Raw genomic sequence first — 25274 nt, 5'->3', positions numbered from 1 at the left:
GCGGTGAAGAGCCCAGGCTCATGGGGGCGCACACCCTCCTGCCCCTTACCACGGTGCTTGCTCCCATTTTCCAGGTTAAAACACAGAGCCCAGAGAGCCTCTGTGCCTTGCCTCTGTTCCCACAGCCCGTTAGGGGATGGAGCTGAGATCCCTTAGACTCCTGGCTGCAGCCTTTTACTTTCAGTCGTGTCTCCTGTCTCCTCCAGTAAATTTTACTGGTCTCTGAAAATTTTACCACCAAAGAGCCTGACCTTTTAAAACCTATAAACTTAGAAAAACTTCTGCAATCTGTCATAGCATCTGGCCCCACCAGGTGCCCACCTGCTGGGGAAGGGTTCCGAGTGGGGGATGCAGCTCCACTCTCCCACGGCACCTTGAGGAGAGGGGTCCACGGGCCCTACTGGCTGCATGCTACCCATGCTCGGCACTTGCTCACGGAATCCCTGCGGGCTCTACCCCTCAGCTCTGGGAAGGGCACAGGGGCAGACAGGGGAGCCCTTCTTCCACCAGTTCCAGGCACCTGACACATCCTGGCATGGAGGTTGAAAGATTTAGGTCATCTCCCCATGGGGAAGATGGAAGCCAGGGAGATGGGAAGAGGCCTGACTCAGACTTCCTAGTTTCCCTGCCCACAGAGGCAGCAGTGGCCTTTATGGAGAGGAGAGAAGAGGACCAGTCTCTTCCCTCCTGGCCTTTTCTTTCCTTGATGCCCCCATCATTTCCCATCTTGACCTTTTCTCTGTCAAGGCCCTGCTCCTTGGAATGGCCTGCTTCTGCACCACTTCACAACAGTACCTGCCATTTAGCAAGCACACTGTGTGCCAGGCACTGTGCTAAACTCTTTATCACATTTAACTTCTATTTCCTACGAAGAAGATATGATTATTCCCATACTGCAGATGAGAAAAGGAAGGCAGAGATGGCACAAGAACAGACACTTAATCAATGGAACAGAATAGAGAACCCAGAAATGGACCCACAAATGTATGGCCAACTAATCTTTGACAAAGCAGGAAAGAATATCCAGTAGAATAAAGACAGTCTCTGCAGCAAGTGGTGCTGGGAAAACTGGACAGCGACATGCAGAAGAATGCCACTTACTTACACCATACACAAAAATAAACTCAATATGGACGAAAGACCTAAATGTAAGACAGGAAGCCATCAAAATCCTCAAGGAGAAAACAGGCAAAAACCTCTTTGATCTTGGCCGCAGCAACTTCTTACTCAACACGTCTCCAGAGGCAAGGGAAACAAAAGCAAAAATGAACTACTGGGACCTCATCAAAATAAAAAGCTTCTGCACAGCAAAGGAAACAATCAACAAAACTAAAAGGCAACCGACAGAATGGGAGAAGATATTTGCAAAGTACATATCAGATAAAGGGTTAGTATCTAAAATCTATAAAGAACTTATCAAACTCCACACCCAAAAAACAAATCATCCAGTGAAGAAATGGGCAAAATACATGAATAGACACTTCTCCAAAGAAGACAACCAGATGGCCAACCGACACATGAAAAATGCTCAACATCACTCATCATCAGGGAAATACAAATCAAAACCACAATGAGATACCACCTTACACCTGTCAGAATAGCACCATTAACAACTCAGGCAACAACAGATGTTGGTGAGGATGCAGAGAAAGAGGATCTCTTTTACACTGCTGGTGGGAATGCAAGCTGGTGCAGCCACTCTGGAAAACAGGATGGAGGTTCCTCAAAAAACTAAAAATAGAACAACCCTAGGACACAGCAATTGCACTACTAGGCATTTATCCAAGAGATACAGGTATGCTGTTTCGAAGGGACATGTGCACCCCAATGTTTATAGCAGTACTATCCACAATAGCCAAAGTATGGACAGAGTCCAAATGTCCATCGATGGATGAATGGATAAAGAAGATGTGGCATATATATATACAATGGAGTATTACTCAGCAATCACAAAGAATGAAATCTTGCCATTTGCAACTACGTGGATGGCACTGGAGGGTATTATGCTAAGTGAAATTAGAGAAAGACAAAAATCATATGACTTCACTCATATGAGGACTTTAAGAGACAAAACAGATGAACATAAGGGAAGGGTAACAAAAATAATATAAAACCAGGGAGGAGGATAAAACAGAAGAGACTTATAAATATGGAGAACAAACTGAGGGTTACTGGAGAGGTTGTGGGAGGGGGGATGGGCTAAATGGGTAAGGGGCACTAAGGAATCTACTCCTGAAATCATTGTTCCACTATATGCTAACTAATTTGGATGTAAATTTTAAAAAATTAAAAATAAAATTAAAAAAAAAAATAAAAAAAAAAAATAAAATAAAATAAAATAAAATAAAAAGGAAGGCACAGAGTAGTCAAGCAGCCCGTGCAGAATTCCAGGGCTGATAAATGGAGGGTGTGGTGTTAGGTCCTACAAACTTGAAAGCCTGGGCTCATAACCTCCCGATTACAATGAGTCCAGAGCATTCTGTAGGATTGAGGCCCAGGCTGACTGGACTCTGGCTCCGATCCCTAGTATGGATGGGAGTCCCCCATTCCTGCCTTGACTGCTCTTATTGAAAGGGCAGGCTCATTGGGTTGGCCCTACATAAGCCTGCAAATTAAAGATATTTTTATTAAAGAATAGTCATAAGAATATATGATAACTTTAGGGACCATTGCATTTATTGTTTTCCCCAATACAGACTGGATTCAGAAATACTGCCCTTTCCCATCCTGGCCCCAATATAGCCAGTTTCTGCAAATGCTAGGTATGGGGCTTCACAGTAAACTTGGGACCAGTGACCTTCTGCAACCCCTCGTCATGGGATGGAAGTGATGCTAGAATCTCTGGACTATAATATTATTCTATTGAGTCTGGGTGCATGGGGTGGGGCTTCCTTGTCATCTGTCACCTGGAGAGGAAGTCTTTTCTAGTCCTCCAAGCAGAAGGGATGGAAATCCTGAAGCAGGTGGCACAGTGGGGCTTTTTCTGTCGATATTGACCTCAAAGGTCAAGATGGTTGAGTTCGTTTTAAGGCACCACCGTCCACATGCAGACAGGCAAGAAGTAGAGGTGAAGAAGCCCCAAGAAAGGGGCCTCATGAAGTCATGCTTCTCCTTTGGGACTCTCTAGAACATTGTGGGGCTGCAGGGAGGTATTCGACAGGCCTGGGATGACCCAGCACCCTGTGCCCTATAAGACCGAGTATTTCGGTCGGCGAATACTCCTTTGCCTCCTTGTCCTTTCTCTTCCCTTAATAGGTGTTCATGTGGGAATCCCCAATCTTCATCTGCCACACTAAGGGGTGGAGGAGGAGGAGGACTTTGTTCCTGATTGGCCAGTGAGGTGGCAGCAGCAACTGTCTGAGAGAGAGAAGCACCCAAGCAAAGTGAAACCCTAGGGGCCCCACTGCCCCACCTTCCTAAAGATCTTCCTGCAGCGAAACTCTGGAGATCCGGGGACTTGTTTTCATAAGGGTGGTGGCAATCCTTCATGCAGGCCATGTGCAGCAGAGAGGCAGGCCCACCCTTCTTTTCCCCTCCCCTCCTTCCTGGCACAGGAGGGTGGCCATATTGCTCTGGGTCCTTACAAGTAGCCAAGACCAGGATGCTCCAGCTTCTGGAGAATGTCTCCTTCCTATAAGATGAAGCTCCCCTTCTACCCCAATCCCCACATATCCATTAAATTCTGTTTGTTGGCCACAAACAACAGAACCAACTCCAGGGTGGTCTCCAGAGTAGAAGGTCAACCTGGAAAGTGCACCTAGAGTCAACAAGCTGGTAGCAAAGGCCAGACATGAGTGTGGCTGGCAATGTGTCATTAGCCCATCTGGTCACCCCAGAGCTGGGCCAGGGACAGAAGGTTTGGTTTAAATTTCTCTTCTACTTGAATTCTAATTTCTAGAAAGGAAGGGACTAGAGAGGCCTTTTTATCCATTCCCTTGCCTCTTGGAAGATTAGTGTCTTAATATATTGTTATTAGTATTTTCCAAAAACTTTTCAAAGAAGGAAAACTCAGAAGCCCCTTTGGGATTCCAAAGCAAAGTTTCCTGTACTATTAAATTTTAATTGCACTTGGTACAATTGGAATCATTTCCTTTCATCCTGTGGAAATGAGTTCCATCTCCTATTCATCCTCTCCATTGTCTCTGAGAGGGTGAGAACCTGGTGGTCATTTCTGGGCTCTTCCAGAGGCAGAGAATAAAAATATTTAGTAACCTTCGTGAGGCTCTGCATGGTTTACAATGCACTTTCCTGCATGCTCCCCTTTCACTTTGATACTCAGGAGAGCTCTCTGAGGTAGGTGACCTTGTCCCCATTTTATAGCTGGAGAACTCCTGCTCTGAGACACGTAGCAACTTGCCCAAGGTCACTCAGCAAACAGGTAGCCGAGCCTGGTTTAAAACCCTAAGCCAAGAGAAGATCTGATTCTCTCCTCTGCTGTTTCCACTGGGGGAAGGAACGGAGAGGAAGGAACAGCAGGCTGTATGGTTGTTGCCTCAGGGGCGGTGAGATGCAGATCCAGGGACAGGGTGGGGAGGGAGACATTTTCTTTATCTACCCTGTTACGCCTTTAAGTTTTGTCCCGTGTACATGTACCATCTCACTGAAAAGAAACTAGATGGGTATTTAAAAGGAAGCAAGAGGAAGAATGGAATACCAGGCGACTCTAGCCTTGCTTCCATCAAATACTCCAAGTGTGGCCGTGGGCGAACCAACTAAATCGTCTGTGCCTAGGTCTTATCACCTATCAAATGAGAATAAAGGAATAGTTGCTCTGCCTACCAAATTCAAGGACTCTTTTTGAGAATAGTATAGTTCAGTAATTATTACTCTGGAATGGGGAAGGCGATGCCAGCATCATATGGTTCAAATTAAGCACACGCCTTCCCAGATAATCTGAGACCCGCTCCCTCCCTGCCTCTCCCAACAATTATGAAAATCGCAATTCATGTGTTATGAAAAAAGCACAGACTCTGGAGTCAGACTTGACCTCAAATCTCAGTTGCTCAGCTTACTAGTCCTTCAACCCTGGCCCAGACACCTAAAGCAGGTCACCTCAGTTTTCTCATGTCTAGAGTGGGCATAAGCACGCGTGCCCCCCAGGGGTCATGAGGATTCAACGGGCTGAGGGCTGCACAGCTCAGCATGCAGCCCAGGGCCCAGGACACAGCATAGGCTCAGAAGCTATTAGTTTCCTTCCCATTACAACAAAAGGGATCAATAGAATTAATAAATAAAAGAGGTAATGGCTTGTGAACACCCTAAAAGAGTTAAATACAGCAATAGAACCTGAAAGGGGTGGGTTCCCAGCAGCTTGCCACCAGCCTGGGAAGAGGGGAGGGGAGAATCAGAGAGCAATAGCTTGTGTGTGAGCCTGGCTGCCCTCACCTGCCTCCCACGTCACCTTCCTGGCGAGACCTTCTCTGACCACCTTGTCTCACATACACCCCCCTTGCTCCCTATATTCCTTCTGCACACTTCTCACATGCTGCATGCTCAGTTTATTTATCTTGTTTATTATCTGTTTCCCCTGCTAGAATGTGAGCTCCACAAGGGAGGGGATTTTTCCTCTCTCAGCTTTACTGAGGTATAATTGAGAAATAAAATTGTGTACATTTAAAGTGTACAGAGTGCTGATTGGATATACATATGCATTGTGAAATGATTACCACGATCAAGTTAATGAACATATCCAACCCCTCACATAGTTACCTTTTTCTTTGTGTGAAAATGCTTAAGACCCACTCTCTTAGCAAACTTCAGGTATACAATACAGTATGGTTATCTGTAATCACCATGCTCTGTGCAAGATCCTCAGAACTTATTTGTCGTTTTTTTAATAAAATTTTTTAATGTTTATTTATTTTTGAGAGAAACAGAGAGACAGACAGAGACAGAGTGCAAGCAGGGAAGGGGCAGAGAGAGAGACACACACACAGAATCTGAAGCAGGCTCCAGGCTCTGAGTCATCAGCACAGAGCCTGACTTGGGACCCAAACTCATGAACCGAGAGATCATGACCAGAGACGAAGCCGGACACTTAATCAACTGAGCCACCCACACATGCCAGAACATAGTCATCTTATAAATGAAAGTTTGGACCTTTGATCAACGTCTCCCCACTCCCCGCCCGCCCTCCCAGCCCCTGGCAGCCACCATCCAATGTACTCTCTGCTTCATGAATTTGACTTTTTTTTTTAAATCCTGTATATAGTGATACCATACAGTATTTGTCTTTCCCCATCTGGCTTATTTCACTTATCATAATGCCCTCTAAGTTCATCACATTGCAAAATGGCAGGATTTCCTCTTTTAATGGCTGAATAACAAATACTTTAGTGTATGTATTGATCATATTTTCTTTATCCATTCATCCACTGATGGACACTTATGTTGTTTCCAATCTTGGTCATTGTGCATAATGCCGCAAGCAACATGGGAGTGCAGATATCTCTTCATGTAGTGATTTCACTTCCTTTAGATACACACTCAGGAGTGGGACATAGGTAGTTTTATGTTTAATGTTTTGAGGAACCTCCATACTGTTTTCCATAATGATTACATCAATTTGCAGGAAAGGGTTTCCTTTCATCCACACTCTCACAAATCTTTCTTTCTTTCTTTTTTTTTTTTTTTTTTTTTTTTGTCTTTTTGGTAATAGCCATTCTAACAGTCCTGGAGTGATACCTCATTGTAGTTTAGACTTGCATTTCTCTGATGATTAGTGATGTTGAAAACCTTTTCATGTATCTGTTGATCATTTGAATATCTTTTTGGGGGAAATGTCTATTCAGGTGTTTTGCCCATTTTTAAATCAGATTATTATTATTTCTTGCTATTGAGTTGCATGAGTTCCTTATCTATCTTATACGTGAAAACCTTATCAGACATATGGTTTGCAGGTGTTTTCTCCCATTTTGTTGGTTGCCTTTCATTTTGTCAATGGTTTCCTTTTCTGTACAGAAGCTTTGTAGTTTAATGTACCTCTGCTTGTTTAGTTTGGCTTTTGTTGATTGTGCTTTTGGTGTTATATCCAAAAAATAACTGCCAAGACCAATGTCAAAGAGCTCTTCCCTATATTTTCTTCTTCTTCTTTTTAATGTTCATTTATTTATTTTTGAGAGAGAAAGAGAGGGAGACAGAGTGTGAGAGGGGGAGGAGCAGAGAGAGAGGGAGACACAGAATCTGAAGCAGGCTCCAGGCTCTGAGCTATCAGCACAGAGCCCGATGTGGGGCTTGAACTCACAAACCGCAAGATCATGACCTGAGCAGAAATCGGATGCTTAACCGACTGAGCCACCCCGGCGCCCCAAGTTTTTCTAACACCACTTATTGAAGAGACTGTCCTTTAGAGGCAGAGATTTTTATTTGTTTTGTTGATTGTTGAATTCCCTGAAACTAGGAGAGTGCCTATCACATAATAGATGCTCAATAAATATTTGTTGGGTAAACGAATGAACGGCAGTAGTGAAAGGGAAGAAAATGAGGCTGTTTAGCAAAATTCACCTGTGCTCTGGAGCTCTCCTGACCTCCTTGGGGGTGTGGCTGTCAACTGAGGTAGTAAGGATGCTGCCAGGCCCGGCGTTGGGATCCTTGGCTCCCTCCCCTGGTTCTGGGGACACATGGAGCAGACTGCCACGGCCCCACTGCTGTCATAGCTCTGGTCTGTTACTTTCTTGGGCAGTGAACCAGGGGGTCTTAGCTGGCCACTGGGTGGCTTGTAAAGTAATGTATGTCTTAGAGTGGAGAACATTTGGGCTCCCTGACCTGCCACTAACTGGAGAGAGAAAAGACTCTGTGACATAGAGACTGTAGTCCTGTGTGAGCCAATAGACAGATGAGACAATGGGGAGAGGACAGGCATAGCAGAAATCCCAGCTTCACTCCCAATAAGAGAGAGGCAGTGAGACCCCACAGGAAGTCTATGCTATGGAGGCCTCTTCCCACAGCACTCAGTGGAGACGCAGGACCCGGTAAGGAGGTCACATGGCCCTCCTGCTTCAGGGGCCACTGTCTCACTCACTTTGCACTTATGAGAGAGCAATCAGCCTAAAGCAAGGTCTTCAACATGTCCCAGCAGACACGCCTGCCTTGGTATGAACATTCTCTAGAGTTGGAGACATCAGAGAGAGCTCCCTTTGGCCTTTGAAACCATCTAATCCAGCCTCCATCTGGCACCCAAATCTCTATGGCGTCCCCAGCCAACGGCTCTCAGCTTTTACTTGCACACCTCCAAGCAAAGGAGGAGACCTTTCAGAACCATTTCATTTCTGCTGAGATATTTCTTATTTTGCTCCTCAGATGTGTTTCTCTAACGTTTCCACCCACCCAGTGCTATTCTTTAGGACATTCAGAAATTGATACCCAAGGCCTGCCACCATTATACTTTCTCATCTACAGGCCAAGCCCCTCACTTCTGTCAGCACAGAGTAGAGCAAAAAGGACCTAGACAGGGAGAGCAGGCTCACCTTAGGATCTGCAGTGTCTCCCATCTGCCTGGGGCCTCCTCCTCTGTGCTTGAAGGAGTCCGATGAATGAATGGAGGAGTGAGAGAATCCACGCAAGCTTCTCAGTCTGTAAGTGAGGAAAGTGAATCTCAGGGAGGCTAAGTGACTTCAGCAAGGCCATGCAACTCCCAACCCCAGAGCCAGCTCCCAGTTCAGAGGATTTTCCCGAGTTCCATACCAGCGGGTTTAGAGACCTTGTTTTACGCCGTCTTCTCTTCTCTTTAGGTTTGGCCTGGCTGGCTCCACAGAGGTAGCCCGCCGAGCTCCTGTTCCCTGTGTTCACCTGCTATGACCTTCCCATCACTTTGTCCACTCCACCTTAGAACCTTCGCTCTAGCTCTTTGCTCTCCCAGGAGCTCTCTCTTCCCAGATGTCCACTTGGCTAATTCCCCCTCAGGTCTTTGCCTAAACCTCACCTGTTCAATGAAGTCTATCCTGACTAATCTTCTTACTACCCTCTCCTCCCTGTCCCCACCTGGGCACACCTGACCCCTCTTACCTGGCCCCACTTTGTCTTTTGTTCCACAGCCCCATCACCTCCTAACATACTATGTGATTGACTTATGATGATTCCTAATTGTCCATCTCCACTGGTAGAATGTCAGTACCTTGAGGGCGGGGAGCTTTGGGGGTTTTGTCTACTGATATATCCCAAGTACCCAGAACAGTGCCTGACACCTAGCTGGGACTCAATAAGTATTTGTTGAATGAATCTCCTAGTTGGAAAACCCAGGAGGGCCCTAGGTCTGAATCGCCCCCAATGGAACACAGTAGGTGTTGAACACATGTTTGTTAATACATGGATTAACTGATTATATAACATGTCTTTGCTGCTCAGTAGCACTGTGTATCATGTGCTGCCTCATGGCTGAAGAGAGATGTGTCATGGGCTCTCCTGGGATTGCCACAGAGGTCCCACCATGACCTAGAGGATACCCCTATCTCAGACCCCATGGGAGATCTGTGGGGTGCAGCTGGATCATGGTTGCCCTTTTGCTTCCCAACCCATCTCGGATGTGTCATGTGGTAGGCTGGGTAATGGCCCTGAAGATACTCAGGTCCTAATTCCTGGAACCTGTGAGTGTTTGCAAAAGGGAGTTTGTAGATATGATTGTGTTAAGGATCTTGAGATGGAGAGATTATCCTGAATCACCCTGGTTGGCCCTACATGTAAAAGCATGAGCGTCCTTCTAAGAAAGAGGCAGAGGAGGTGTGATGACAGGATAGGAGAAAGCCATGTGGAGGCAGAGGCAGAAACCAGAGATGATATTGGAAGGTAGAGGATGGAGCCATGAGCCCAGGTGCGCAGGTGGCCGCTGGAAGCCTTCACCTTGACTTTCACCCAGTGAAACTGATCTCGGACTTCTGACCTGCAGAGCTATAAGAGAACAAATTTGTGTTGTTTTAAGTTATTAAGTTTGGGGTAATTCTCTAGAGCAGCAACAGGAAATTGATACACACCATTCTACAGGCACCCCCCAACCCCCTTCACAACAACCAGCATAAACCCCAGGTCTGTTTTTCACATCACCCAAACCTCAGACCCTGGGAGACCAAGGTTGGGGTGGGGGTGGGGGCATGCTGCAGTGTCCCTGATAGCCTCGTGTTCCTCCTCCTGAGTGTTGTTCCCAGTTGAGCCGCCCACTTCCCCCTCCTCTGGAGCTCTCCAAATGCTGCAAATAGACCCTGAAGTGTCTTGCTGGCCTAAGTAGCTTCCCAGAGAGGACCCTTTCAATCTTCCTGCTTCCAAGTATTTAATTAGTCCTAAATGAAGAGTCCTCCAAAAGCGTACAGCACTTTTGCACATTTGCTGACATAATCACATTTGCTGTTGCCTCTGATCGACATCCTGGAAACGTTCCTTCCCTTCTGGCTCCCCTGAAGGTGGTTTCATGAGCTCTGAGAGCAGCAGCACTTTCCAAAGCAAGTCCCTTGTCTCACGGGAACCTCTGAATTCCGCAGCACCATTTGCCATTCCACCAAATAAAGGTTAAACCGACCAGTCGAGAGTATTTCTGAACCCCACACGCAATCTCCATGATTCAGTCTTTCCAGGCTTAGGTTTCTTGTGTACCAGGTCACGGAGTCAGCATGACCATCCTGAAAGGTAGAATTATTATTCCTTCCTTACAGATGAGGAAATCGAGGCTCACACTACTGTGGGAACCCATCGAGGGTAGGGATTAGAAACTGGGTATGGTGGTCATTAATGTTACGCTCCAAATATTCTGGCTGTCCCCTCTTCTGGGTTCTTGGACAGATTGCCCTTCTGGCAACATGGCTGTTGAGTGGGTGCATGAAGAGGACAATGGGACAATGAGTTAATTGTGAGCAGAAGAGACAGAGATGTCTTCCAGGCCCTGTCGCTTTCCTTCTGCCAAGGTGACCAACAATGTCCCAGATGGACGCTGCTCCACCGGCCTGGGTCTCAGAGGGAGGACATGGTCCAGAACCAGAGCTGGCCGGCAGTGGGCACACAACATGCTGTAAGCCACTGAGACTTGGGGGTCATGTGTCACCACAGTATAACCTAGACTCAGATCGAATGTCAGCTCTGCTATTTTCTAGCTCCGGGGCCTTGGATGAGTCAGTCAACCTCTCCAGGGCTTGGCAGCATGGATGGATGGCATCTAGCATAGAGTTTTAGGGAGAAGTTAATGAGATAATATGAGTAGGATGCTTCATGTTATGTCTGTCACACAGTAAGTGCTCAGTAAATGGAGTTGTAGTCACTTTTGTTACTACTGTTATTATTATAAAGGAAATTGTCCAGAGTCTCTTAGTGGGAAGTGGTTGGTAGGGTGTGGGAAGAGGAAGGGACCATATTTTTGAGCATCTATGACAAGTCTTATATACTTCACAAGTCCTCATGCTGGGTATTGGACCTTATAATCCCTATTTTACAGATGAACAAACTCAGGCTCAGAGAATTATTTGACTTGTCCAGCATCACGAAGCCATTAAGTGGTGGAGCCAAGATTTGAATTTATGCTTGGGTGACTCTCTCCCCAACATCTTCTTTACCTTCCTTAAAAGAGAATTACCCCATGCTCTTGCTGGGTTGGTGGGAATGCAAACTTGTGTGGCCACTGTGTAAAACAGTATGGAGGTTCCCCCCAAAATTAAAAATAGAACTACCCTACGATCTAGCAATTGTGCTACTAGGTATTTACCCAAAGAATACAAAAATACTAATTCAAAGGAATACATGCACCTCGATGTTTATGGCAGCATTATTTACTATAGCTAAATTATAGAAAGAGCCCAGGTGTCCACCAATTGACGAATGGATAAAGAAGAGGTGGTATATATATCCAGTGGAATATTATTCAGCCGTACAAAGAATGAAATCTTGCCATTTGCAGTGCCATGGATGGAGCTAGAGAGTATTATGCCAAACAAAACAAGTCAGTCAGAGAAAGACAAATACCAAATGATTTCATTGATATGTGGAATTTAAGAAACAAACAAGCAAAGGGAAAGAGAGAGAGAGAAACCTAGAAATAGACTCTTAACTATAGAAAACAAACTGCTGGTTACCAGCAGGGAGGCTGGTGGGGGGAAGGGCCATATAGGTGATGGGGATTAAGGAGGGCACTTGTTGTGATGAGCACTGGGTGATGTATGGAAGTGTTAAGTCAGTATATTGGACACCCGAAGCTAAATTTACACTGTATGTTAACTAACTGGAATTTAAATAAGAACTTAAAAAAAAAAAAAAGGAGAGAGAATTCCTCCAGTGCTGGGCACACGATCCCCCCACTAAACCCCACGTCCTCCACTCTAGCCTCCAGCCAGCCCTATCACTTTTCCAGATCAGCACAGATTGTCATGGGCTCCGACATGCCAACCTTCTCCAGCCTCATTTTGGACCCCGCCCCTGATCCTTCACCTGCTTCTCTTTGCCCGGGTAGGGGAGCACGCGGGGTTCTTAGGAGTCTAGCCTAAGACACTGTGTGTACCTTCTAACCCCAGGGCACTGGGGCAGGGGCCTGTCTCCCAGCGGGATAAGACCTCCAGGGAAGCTCACTGCTTTGGGAAAGAAGAACTGCAGCTCTCGTCTGGGCTCTGCACTGAGAAAACAGTCCCTTGTCTTTGCAACTTCCACCCCCAGGAGCTCACTTAATTCTGCCACTGCTCCTGTGATAGGGAGGCCACCCGCTGCCTCCACCATCTCTCCAAACACTAGATACCAAACACCAGATACTAAAGCTTCTAGGTGCTCCGTCAGATAGCCTTTAGTTCAAATTCTAGTCTTTACCTACTCATTGTGTGGCATTACGCAAGTCACTTAACCTCTCTGGGCCTCAGTTTCTGTATTCATGAATTTATCCTACCATAAGGACTACATTAGACACCCTATGGGAAGTCCTCATTGGTCATGTGACACACAGTGAGTGTCCCATAGGGAGTGGCTATCTTTAATCAGCCTCATTACTATCACCTTTATCATTATCTAGGGTTTATTATTATTATCCTCTCCCAGCCTCATCTGAAAAATGAGAGCTTTGAACGAGCTGGTCTGGTTCTCCTCCGACTTTGAGTGACCACCTCAAACACATAGGCACACATGCAGGTACATATAGGCATGTAAACCCATGCACACGCGCACGCACACACACACACACACACACACACACACACACACACATCCGCAATGCTGCCCAAAGAAGCAGAACAAGGGGCCTCAAGCCTGGGCTACAATGACAAGCCTGGGTTCTGCCCTGGTATCCTCAGCGTCAAGTTCAGGGAGAGTGCTATGGTGGCTGAAAGGTGAGAGGGCAGGGTGTTCAGGGGAGATGGGCTAAATGGCCAGAAGGATCTGCAGGCCATAGGGAGTCCTAAGGCCTAGAGTGAAGCCCCAGAGCCATCTCCTGCAGCTCTGGAAGCAGTGCCCCATAAAACCTAATGGATGTTTGAATTATCACCAGTGAGGGAAGGTCCGGGAAACAGAGCTTTCAAACCTCCCAGGAACCAGGGCTGAGACACGGTGGCGGAGTGAGCAGACCACATGCAGCCTTGGGATGTGGGTGGGAAGACAGAGCGTAGGCTCTGCTCGAGGGATGCCTCCTCCCAGCACCTCTGGGAGGCACAGGGAAGGAGCAGGGACAGCAGCATGGCTTACCTGTCACCTGGAGTCCTTCCCCCATCCTCATCCCTGGTGCTTTGATACCAGAAGATGACAAAGGCTTCAACCCGCTGCAGCTCGGCTTTCGGGGGGGGGAGTCCATGTTCCCCACCTAGCACCCTCTGTGCCTGTGCTCTGTGTCGGGTTTGTTCTGGACGCAGGAAAGATGACTGTGCTGTGGCCCCTCCGGTCTCAGGTCTACCTCTGCCTGGTGTGCTGATGAGTCACGGCTCTGGGGGAGAGGCAGAGCTTTGGGTCAGTGAAAGGGCTACATCGTCAGAGGCTAGTTAGTGAGAGGAGGCTCCTCCCTGAGAAGAGGGACTCACATAGCTGAGGCCCCTTGAGATACTGTGGCCATGACACCGCCAGGCAAGGGGGCTCAGTGGTTTGCCCCGTGGGGGAGAGGGGTCGTCCCATCACTGGCTCTCCAGAAAACAGGGTGTCTGCTGTCAGGGGAAGGAGGGCAGTGGAAGGCACCTTCCTTTCCCTTCACTCCCTTCTCCCCTTGGATGGCACACAGAGCCATCCCCGCCATCTGCCCACAGCCTATAATTCAGCCGCCCAGCTGCACGGGGGTGCTTGACTGCTCTGATTGTGGGGAGGGCAGATTGCTGAGTGAGCGGGGTGATTGGCAGGTGCCCCGCGGGCCCAGCTGCCTGGGGAGCAGAGGCGGGCTCTGCGTGATATTCAGCTGCCCCTGAACCCCAGCTCCCAGGCCTGCCATGAGGCCTCCCTCCCAGGGACCCTGGTCCCCCTTTACCATCATCATTCTTTAGAACCACGCTTCTGTCACTGCAGTGTGCAAACGAATCCTCTGGGATGAGGTCAGAATTCAGATCCTGATTCAGTAGGTCTGAGAGGACCCAAGATTCTGCATTTCTAACAGTTCCCGTGCTGCTGCTGCTGATCCAGAGACTATACGTCGAGTAGGAAATGTTTAGACTTTACATAGCTTATATGTATAACCTCTCTGGGCTCTGGGAACAGCCCAATGGGAAGGTGGTGAATAATAATAATAATAATAATAATAATAATTGCTATCATTCTCAATGCCTCTAATGCCAGGTACTGTGCATAAATCTTAACTCACTCAGTCCTCACAACACCTCAGTGAAAGAGCCCTTTGTCGGAATTTACAGATAAGAAAAACAGCCCTGACTTTCTGAGCTAACTCAGTTACTTGCCCCAGGTCGTAAACCTAATGAGTGGTAGAATTAGAATTCAAACTCCTATCTTCTACAGTAGCCACATCTAAAGTTAGGAAATAGGAGCCTCTTTTAAGAAGTGATGGTTGAGAGGCGGGGGGGGGGGAGAAGTAAGAGTCAAGGGTTAAATCTCTGGAGCCAGAGTGTGCCTGAGCACAGGAGGCTCCCCAAGAGCATGGAGTCTGGAGCCACACTGCTTAGATTTGAACCCTAGCTTTGTCACTTGCTAGCTTAGTGATTTGGGGCAATGTACTTAACCTCCCCGTGTGACTGTGAAGTGCAAATGATAATAGTAGGGTGACTATGAGGACTAGATACACCACGAGGTCTCATCATATATATACATATCTTATAGTACATATAATCTTCATAATAGCCCTAGTATTATCTATCTATCTGAATAGCCCTAGTATTATCTATCTATCTATCTATCTATCTATCTATCTGATGCGATTACCTACAGAGATCAGTTAGAGAGTCTGGCACAGGTATACGTGATGGTGACCACTTGTGAAATGGGGGTATTGACTTTAACAATAAAAATTATTACATAACTGAGTGCTTAGCGTGTGCGGCACACTGTTCTAAGCACTTTACATATAGTAACTCATTTAATTCTCTTAAGAACGCTGGAAGCTAGGTTTAATATTAATCATATTTTATAGATGGGGAAACCGAGGCACAGAGTTTCAATGACTTCCCCAAATCACATGGCTAATCGGTGGCGGAGTGGAATTTGAACCTGGTGAGGTTCACTCAACCCATATCGCTGTATTGATTGATTCTTACGTGTTTGGCGCAGCCACAGGCACTGGAGACGTACCAGCGAACACGATATACTCCCTGCCCCACCGGGGCTGACATTCTTGGGGTCCTAGAATATTACCACCCATGCACCCAGAACCCTCCTTGGCACATGACAAAACCCTCAGTAAACGTTAGCTCTGCTTCTCCTCCTTTTTAAAAACAAATTTTTTAATGTTTATTTTTGAGAGAGAGAGAGACAGAGGATGAGCAGGGGCAGGGGAGAGGCAGAGAGAGAGGGAGACACAGAACTCCAGGCTCCACGCACCAGCACAGAGCCCGACCCGGGAGAACGTATGAACCATGAGATCTTGACCTGAGCTGAAGTCAGACACTCAACCGGCTGGGCCCCCTAGCGCCCCTCTCCTCCTTCCCTCCCTCTCCTGGGGCAGACATCACAACTGATCACAGCAATCTTTCCCACAGAGCCCACCTAGGGCCCCCAAACCTGCCTCGTGACAGCGCTCCCGGCAGCCTCCACCAGACCTTCAGGTTTGCACTGAGACCAAATCCATGCCAACTCTGGGTAACCATGCTCTAGTAGAACAAACAAATGTTTCTGACTCCAAAGCCCCGTGGTGTCCACACCCGCTCCCCGGGGTGGGGGGAAGGAGTAAGGTTAGGAGACAGGGGTGCTGAAGAAGGCTTGTACAGGAAAGAGCTGCGAAACCGAGATTAGGCAGGGAGGTGGGGAGAAAAGGGAATGCTGACAACACCTTGACCCTCTTGCTCTTGGCCTGGAGCTCTCATCCTGGAGGATGAGCAGGGTGACCAGGAGCGGAGTCCCATCAGGGGCTGCCTGCCCACACGCAGCCCTGGACCCTAGGGACACTGAGCAGGGCTGGTAATCCCGCTAGGCCCAGGTCTTTGGAGCCTGGCACTAGGCTGGGGGAGATGCAGAGAGAGCGAGGCAAAGGGCAAGTGAGGGGCTCCCCCCTCGGATCTGGAATCTGTCGCCAGCCACAGAGCCCGCCCACGGCCCAGCAGTGCCTCCCCAGCCCTGCAGAAAGCCTCGCTGCAATGCCTGCTTTATGGCCTCTGCCAAATGAAGCACAAACTTAACTACATCACCCCCCCAACAGGACAGGGGAGGGGGGTGGGGGTGGCACACTGGGCTGCTTCAGCCCCCTAATCTAATCACTGGCGTGGGTCATTTCAATTATGGACACCAGAGTGTGGTGGGGGGCCTGGCTGCTCATAAAAGCCTCCATGCTGTTGCTCAGCTAATTATGAAGCTCTTACTGTCTCAGCAGGTAAATAACTCAGGACTGAGAGGTTCTGGCTGCTGAGATGGAGTGTGAGCCAGGGAGGAGGACGAAGACAGGGGAGACGCCTGCGATGGGCCCAGGGCACTGATGGGAGTTGCAGGGAGGGAGGCATATCCTTCCTTCCTGGGGGGACCAGGGGACCTGGGGTCTCTACCTTGGGATAATCGGCCAACATCCAGGAACTGGTGGAGGAATCCCCTACCTGGAGTACAAAATCTGAAATTTTCTAGAAACCTCAGAGCCACACGGTAGGCGAAAAATTTCAGTTCCACCTCCTTTTGCTAACCTTGCCCTTATATGTATACTTAGATCCCTGAGAAGTTAGAGGACCCGGGGGCCCTCCAGGCTGCACGGAGGTGGGTCTAATCCCGCCAGGTGCTGCTCCATGCTGCCTGTGCCCAGGATGGGAGCTGTGAGTTCTTTGGTTTGCTTCCCGGTCTGACCTGTCCAGGTTCAGAGCTGGGTCACAGAGACTAAGGGTGAGGGGGTCAGCTTCCTTAACCGCAACAGCTCCTCCCCTCTAGGACAAGCAGGGAGGGGATTGGAGGTGTCTCGGGAGGGGAGCAAGACCCTCCACGGCCTGATTATTGGCCCTAAACCAGACCACACAGGCTACGGGAGACCACAGCAGCCGGACTTGGAAGCTATTCTGAGATAGAATGACATAAAAACGGAGGGCTGCCTGTCTAGCCTGGGGCTGTGCTTAGCTAAGTCTTTCTTCTAGACGTCAGTGAAGTCCCCCAAATTGGAGCTGTGATTTCTTGGTGAGCTCCGAAACTACCTTAGATTCTGGGAAACAGCAGATGGTCGGAGCAGTCACAGCTGGGAAAATCCCATTTTTGCTCTGTTCCTCAGTTTCCTTCCTCTGTGACACAGGAATCGTGAAACTTCTAAACATTTGGAGGAGCTGAGCTAAAGCTGTTCTGTAAATAAAGGCTGCTGGTGCCCTATCTTCCTCCCACTGCACAGGGACTCTCTTCCAGGGGGAGGGGTCCCATGTCATTTGTTAATAATGGCACTGCTTCAGGACGCAGACCTGACCCTGGGGCTTCAAACGCATCCCTGGCTGCCACGTTGAGATCAGGGCCCCTTGGCACTTGGACGGAGGTGGTCCACACTGGGGCCCAGCTTAGTGGTCAGGCCTCGCTCCTGAAAGGCTGCCTCTTGGAGGAGGACCGAGGAGATGCTCTCTAGGGAGGAAGTGAAAGAAGGCTGCATGGAAAGTGGAATGGGACGTCCCTTGGGCAGCCCCACCACCCAAGTCCCTGGCCAGAAGGCAGGTGATGGCTTCAGGCTTTGGCCCTTGGATCCTAGAATAAAGGCACTTCTGGGGAGAACCAGAGCTCGTAAGTGGATTCTGATCGAGGCAGAGGAAGAAAGACCTCACACCAAAGCCTGAAGAGTACAGTCCATCTGTGGACAGCAGGCAGGTCTTCTTTTTATTTTGTGATGTATTAGTTACTTTTTAAAGTGCTGTTAAATACATTGCTTCATTCCAATCCTCAAAGTTCTGTGATTTGGTGGAGTAAGTATAAGCAACCCGTGTCGCATAGTCGAAGCTCTGAGAAATCACGCTCAAGGTCTCCTGGTTGGACAGTGATGGAGCTGGGACCAAAACCAGACGCTTCCCCCAAGGACAACTGGAAAGGAAGGAGACAACGTAGCGGGGAGTTCACTGCAAGCCTTTTCCCCCGTGACAGCGGAGGAAGTGAAGAGACATCTAGGGATCGATCAAGAAGCTAACTGAGCAGGCGGAGGCAGAGGAGGAAGTGAGGAGGGAAACAGGTGGAGGTTTGCACGGACACTTCCTGTTCACAAACTTCTTATGTTCTTCATTTCATTAGCAGCAGCAGCGGAATTTCATGGACAATTGGCGTTGAGCACTAACTGGGAGGTAATGAGAGAGGGAGGATGCAGGTAAAGGCTGTTTGAATTTAAATTCTTTTTCTTTAGGGGGATGGGGGAGCAGGGTTTTTAAAAGACAATTTTCGTGCCGCAAAAAGTTCCTAGCAAACAGCTTTGGACTTTCGTGTCCTCTGCTGGCAGTGTTAGGAGAGTTGACTCTCAGCCAACCGTGGTCTGCCGGCCAACCTCCCGATGGCTGCCCTGGCAGAGGGCAGAGGGATGCCGAGGGGCTGGGAGTCTGACCTCGGGTAGATTTTCCCCCTCAGACCTGGAAAAACACACTAGAAATGTGTCCAACATCAGCAGCGAGCTAGAATGCGTTGCTCTGCAACAATTAGCGCAGAATCGCCATGAGTGAAGCTCTGTGTGGACCCGGGCCGAGATGGGGATGAACTAGAACTAGAAAACGGGATAGCTATTCTAGGAGTATGTGGTCTGTGTGATGAGTGATGTGCACACACATGTACACCACACACACCACACATGTGTACACATACACCACACATACGTGCACACGCACACACACACCATATACCTATGTACACACACGTATACACACCCACACATGTGCACACACCACACAAACACATGTGCACACACACCCCACATCCCACATATGCACACACCCACACACCTGTACACATATACCACACCACACACCTATGTACACACACACACAAGGCCCTAAAATGTTCAAAGGGGGAAGGACACAGAATAAGGTAAGAGTAAAGATAGAGAAAGGGGACCGTCACGAGGTGCTCAGGGGAAGAAGGTGAGGGAGGCTGTTTTGAGCAGGTTCCTCAGACGCAATGGCACACAGACTGGAGAAACAAAAGAATATGTCAACTCACAGTAGAGGCTTAGACGGAAACGGCAGGCAGGTTAGTCTGGCTAGACAGAAGACTGTAATAAGAAGCCATGAGAAATGAAGAAAGTCAAAATAGGAGGAAGGAAATTTTGTGGAAGACCTGCACTTCCACCTTAGAATTCAGGTTGGGAGGCCATGGAACTGCCAGAAGGAGAGCTATACTCATGGCACTGGAGAGTAAGAGCCAGAAGTTGACCAGTTACCCCAGTTGCATGTGTTCAGGGCTCTTCTGTCTGGACAAGTAACTGTGGGCACAGATGGGAGGCGAAGGGGCCATTGGGACTGTGATGGTTAGTTTTGTGTGTTAACTTGGCTAGGCCACAGGACCCAGATGTTTGGTCAAACATTACCCTAGGTGTTTCTGTGTAGGTATTTTTTAGAGGAGATTAACATTTAAATCAGTCAACTTGGGTGAAATAGAGTACCCTCCAGAGTACAGGTGGGCCTCATCCAATCAGTTGGACGCCTCGGCAGAAGAACACTGACGCCCCTGGAATAAGTGGGAATTCTGCCAGCAGACACCTCCCACCCCTTTGGACTCAAACTACAACTATTCCCTGGGTCCTGGCCTTCCAGCTTACGTGCAGTTTTGACTTGCCAAGCGTCCACCATCATGTGAGTGCTATAGACTGAATTGTGTTCACCCTGCCCCCCAAATTCATATGGTGAAGTCCTAACACCCTAACATACCTAACATACCTCAGCATGTGTATGTGGAGGCAGAGCCCTTAAAAAGGCCATTCAGGTTAAATGAGGTTGTTAAGGTATGCCCTAATCCAATATAATTGGTGTCCTTATAAGAAGAGGAAATTTGGACACAGACATGTACATGCAGAGGAAAGACCATTGAGGACACGGGGAGAAGACAGCCATCTATGGGCCAAGGAGAGAGGCCTCAAAGAAAAGTTCCAGCCTCCAGAGCAGGGAGAAAATAAATTTCTGTTTAAGCCACAAAGTCTGTGGTGTTTTGTTATGGCGGCCCTAGCTGATTCTACAGGGGGCATGCATGAAGCCCATCCCCCAGCTCAGTGCCTTATACATGGTCTGCGTTGACTACAGGTTGTGCTAGATTGGGTCTGGAAGGTTTGGAGCCCGGCTTCTGTCCAACTGTGGTGAGGTACTGGGGAAGAGGCGCTCGTCGGAGCCAGTGGGAACAAGAGCTTCAGGATACAGACATGGTGACAATTTTGCATTCTGCTTTGTACAAGGTTGACCTCGGGAATCATTCCAGTGAAGAATGATCTGTGACTGACTTATTCTGTGTTCTGTCACGTCCTAACATAACGCTTAGGACTTAACTGACACTCGGTAAAGGTTTTGAACGGCTGCCTGAGTGACTAAGATAAAACAGGGAGATGAAGGAATCTTACACTAAAAACAAAAACAAAAAAACAAACAAACAAACACCCAAAAACATACAAGTATGTATGTACCTAGAAAATTTCTGAAAGAGATGGCTAATGGTGTCACCTTTGGGGAGTGGCCCGGAATGAGAAGGCGGGCTTCCTTTTCACTGTGTACCTGGAGATGGCCAGACATGTTCGCCATGAATGCACTAGCCCTGGGCCATTCAGTACCTCATTAGGTGTGAGTACCTGCACTGAATGAAAAGAGGCAGCAAGAGGGGAGCTTTTTAACCTGCCATGCCCCCCTCCAACCTCCCCACAAAACTTTACAGCCTTCCCCAAGTACCGAGAAAGCGAATGTTTGGTGAGACCAACAGCCTCCAGTCTTCACAAGCTGCTCCCCAGCGCCCAGAGGGAGCACAGGCTCACGGCATAGAGCCCCAGCACGACGAGGCACGCTTTAAAGAGCAGTCGGTCAAAACGTTCCAGGAAGGCCAGCCACTTAACCTCTTGTCGGTCCTCCTGGTCCCAGGTTTGGAAGTAGGTGCTGATGGACTTAAGCTGGAACGAGACTTCCTTCAGGGTCTCTGACTGGGCCTGGTGTTCTCGACAGACCGAGGGCTCTGCATGAGAGGGGAGAATGGGCTTCCGTGGCCCCTGGACTTCCCACTGGAGCTGACGGCCTCATACTACAAGGAAGGTCTGTAGGGGGTACAGGGCAGTGGATTGGGTTGGGGACTCTCTCCTGCCTGCTCAGGGCAGGTGAGGCTGTGCTGAAAGAAGCCCTGGAGAACATGGCAGAGCTGTGTTGTGAGGAAGGCTATCTAGGCTGGATCCACCCAGGAGGTTTCCTGAGAGAGGGAGGGGCCAGCCCCACTGACTCAGTTGGAGTTTTAGAGGCTGGGATGATTCTTTTTTGTTTAATTGAGATATAATTTACATATAACATATTAGTTTCAGGTGTACAGCGTAGTAATTTGAGATATTTATATCAAAATGATGACCAGAGTAAGTCTGGTTGACATCCATCACCATGCATAGTCATACATTTTTTTTCTCATGATCAGAGCTTTTAGGGTATACTCTCTCTAGCAACTTTCTTTTTAATTTTTTTAAAATGTTTATTATTTTTGAGAGAGACGGAGACAGAGTGCAAGCAGGGGAGGGACAGAGAGAGGAAGACATAGAATCCAAAGGAGGCTCCAGGCTCCAAGCTGTCAGCACAGAGCCCGATGCGGGGCTCAAACTCACAAACTGTGAGATCATGACCTGAGCTGAAGTCGGATGCTTAACCGACTGAGCCACCCAGGAGCCCCACCTAGCAACTTTCAAGCAAACAGTAAAAATAGCCTCATAAGTTGGCATATCATCTTCATATGGGGCCATGCTAACCTCTGTATTGTTCCAGTTTTAGTATATGTGGGGCCAAAGTGAGCCCTGAGATCATTCATACACTTTTTCAGATTAAGCGATAGGAACCCAAATACATACAAACTGTGCATGTGTGCTCTATTATTCTAGAGTCAGAGGCTCAGTCACTTTAGGTACTGGTTAAAACTGGAAAACACAAACACTTGATTTCAGCCAAAAGGCCGAGAAGCAATGGAAAACACAAACAAAAACAAGGAAAGCCAAATGAGGGCCTGACCTCTAAGCTAAAAGGAGGCCTTCTGGAAAGCCAGCAGGTGGTAGACAGCCTTCGATCTCCAGAGCGGTAATATCAGATGCAGCACAGAGGTTAAGAAGCAAGTGTTTCACACTTTTCACCCAGCGGGACACTGGCCTGGCGCTCCACCAACGGAAACTAGGGTGGAGAGTGATAAAGCAAGATAGGGTAGGGGCCTTGAGGCTTCTCACAAACCTGTCACCCCAGCAGGCTGGGCTTGGGGATCTCTTCTAGGCCCGTCAGCGTCAATGTCCCCTTGAAGGCATGAGAGGGGCCACTCTTGCTCACTGCTGCACTCATCATGGAGGAATGTGACCAACAGGATGGACTTAAATAAGCCGAGAACCAAGAAGGCCAGGCAAATTGTGAAGAAGACTCCTGGTGGAAGGAACCAAATGAGGTGTCATCAGTCAGAGTCTCTGGAGCCTCCCCCCCCCCCCCCCCCCCCCCCCCCCCGTCTGAAATGCAGCATCTCATCTCTGATGGGAGTCCCGTAACATGGAGGTCTGGTGTCCCCAAAGCTGCTTACCAATCAGAGGGGTGCTCACTGCGCTCCTTGGCATCTCATCAGACATGTTGACCCTAAAGACGGTGTAGCCCACCAGCACGTTGGTCTTGAACACAATCCTGGCTCGGCAGGTGGGTGGTAGGTAAAAGCTTCCCAGATCCATGAGCACGAGGAAGATGCTGGGAATCAGCAGGCTCATGACGTAGACCAGTGGGCGCCTGCGAATCACCACCTGGCCGGGTCCATGGAGTCTACTGAAGACAGGGTATAAGCTGATGGACTAATGTTTGGCCAAACCCACGGCCAAGAGATCCCCGAAGTCCCAACAGTTCTACATAATGTGAAATCACTATGTAGTTTCGAGAACGGAGATTATTTTGTGTTTTGGAAAATAGAAAAAAAAAACCTTTAAGCTTTTATGTAGAACTAGTATTAATATTACTAATAATTATAAGAAGAAGCCTCTATTTATTTACCACTTGCTGTATGCCAGGCACTTGGCTGTGTTTCCTATGCTCTTATTCAAACCCTCACACCAACACTAAAGGCTGGGTATTATCGTCTCCAGACAAAGAAACCGAGGTACACAGACATTAAATTTCTTTTTCAAACTCACACAGCTGGTGAGTGAGAAGCTGTTTTAAATTGAGGTCTTACACCAACATTTTTCTTCGGACAGCGTGTAGGCAACATCTTGTACTATTTTTGGTTTAGCCCGTCTTCCTATGTGGAACGTGAGTACCTTAGCACCTGTGTATGTGTCAGAGTCTGGGCAGGAACAAATAGCACCACTGGGAAATCTGTGGAGCTCTTGGCAAGGAGACCGTTTACAAGGAGCAGGGCAAAGGGAAACCACAAGGAGGGGGGCAGTGCCCCAGATACTTGGGAGGACTGGGTGAGCTGCTTCTGCCCTTAGTCCTGAAGGGGGCAAGGGCTGAGAACGTGAGCAGAATCTGAGAGAAAGCTGGGTGGAGAAGGCCACCAAGCAGGAGCTGTGGCTTCCCCTTAGGGGCACAGCCAGCCTCGTGGTAACTAACTCCACCGGGAGAAAAATGGAGCGCTCATCTGCACCCTCCTCACTCTCCCCTTCTCTCCAATCTCCTGCCACTCCATCCCCTCTTCCTATTGGTCAGAGAGACTGGTTCGTCCCCAGGGGCACAGAGCAGGAGGAGAAGGGGCAAAGTGGGTCTAAGTTGGGGGGATAACTGAAGACACCCCGCAGGATGGCTGAGCATCCGGAGCTCCTGCCGGGGCTCTGTAGCTGGGAATTTGAGACTCAGAAAGTTGCTCTGTCATTGCCATTTTCGTAGACCTCGCTTCTCTGGGGGCAGTGACAGGAAGTGTCTTTAATAAACACAAACTATTTCCATCAGGGAACGATAGGACTGCTTTCTGTGACCCTTTGGGGGCAAAAGCAGCAACTTTTAAAACATTCCTCATGGGGCCAAAGATAATACCTATCTTACGATGGGTATTCAATCAGTTTGCCAAACAAATGCACGTTCTGAGCTCTTTGCTGTTGGATTTGGAGGAGGGGGGTGGCATGGGAATGATACCTGAAAGCCAAGGCAGAGGCTGCGAATGGAGGAGATGGAGGTGGGGAAGAGCTTGGCTGGGGGAGACCAGATACCTACCACCTTGCAGGAGATAACAGGGGTCCTCCAGCGTTTGGGTCTGGGAGCATATCCCGACTCAGTGGAGGTTGGCAGGCCAGAGCCATTTGGAGGATTGCAGTCTGGCTGTTGTCTTTCACATGAAGTATAATGGGCTGCAGATATCTAAATGAGAGCCACACTCATGCTTTGTAATGATATGGTTAAAACACATTTCTACCAAAGCACAGTCTACAAGAAAAACCACAACAAAATGAACTGTCACCAACCTGTGTGTCTCCAGCTCTCTTGGTCATGCTGTGACATGACCCACCAGGCAGTGGTTAGCTGGGGGCCGTAGGAAGGGAGCCACAGAAAGGGAGCCACGTGGTCAGAGTCCACAGGGGTCTTGTGTTGTGTGCCTGACCTAGGCTATGTGGGGTGGTGGGGGGCAACCAAGCCTGCTGTCGCTAGAGGGTA

The 25274-nt window shown here is 48.5% G+C and overlaps 2 protein-coding genes across 2 annotated transcripts in view; both read right to left on the bottom strand.

Moving 5' to 3' along the window:
- The window catches only part of HTR3A (5-hydroxytryptamine receptor 3A), a 31829-nt gene extending 17266 nt beyond the window's left edge, over positions 1-14563 (bottom strand). The window contains exons 1-4 of the mRNA XM_042959022.1: positions 14393-14563; positions 13630-13864; positions 9835-9882; positions 8466-8571 (exon numbers count right to left, since the gene is read on the bottom strand). The gene's annotated coding sequence lies outside the window, so the exon portion shown is untranslated. The remainder of the gene's footprint in view (positions 1-8465; positions 8572-9834; positions 9883-13629; positions 13865-14392) is intronic.
- Positions 14564-15969: 1406 nt separating this feature from the next.
- The window catches only part of HTR3B (5-hydroxytryptamine receptor 3B), a 56292-nt gene continuing 46987 nt past the window's right edge, over positions 15970-25274 (bottom strand). The window contains 4 exon segments of the mRNA XM_042957443.1: positions 15970-18796; positions 21375-21651; positions 22890-23072; positions 23224-23434. Of these exon segments, the coding sequence (XP_042813377.1) occupies positions 21416-21651; positions 22890-23072; positions 23224-23434 (630 nt within the window). The 3' untranslated portion in view covers positions 15970-18796; positions 21375-21415.

The sequence above is a fragment of the Panthera tigris genome, chromosome D1 (genome assembly GCF_018350195.1).
Source record: "Panthera tigris isolate Pti1 chromosome D1, P.tigris_Pti1_mat1.1, whole genome shotgun sequence".
Classification (NCBI taxonomy): Eukaryota; Metazoa; Chordata; class Mammalia; order Carnivora; family Felidae; genus Panthera; species Panthera tigris.
Note: the sequence above shows the minus strand (reverse complement) of the source record. Positions and strands in the feature narration are given on the sequence as shown.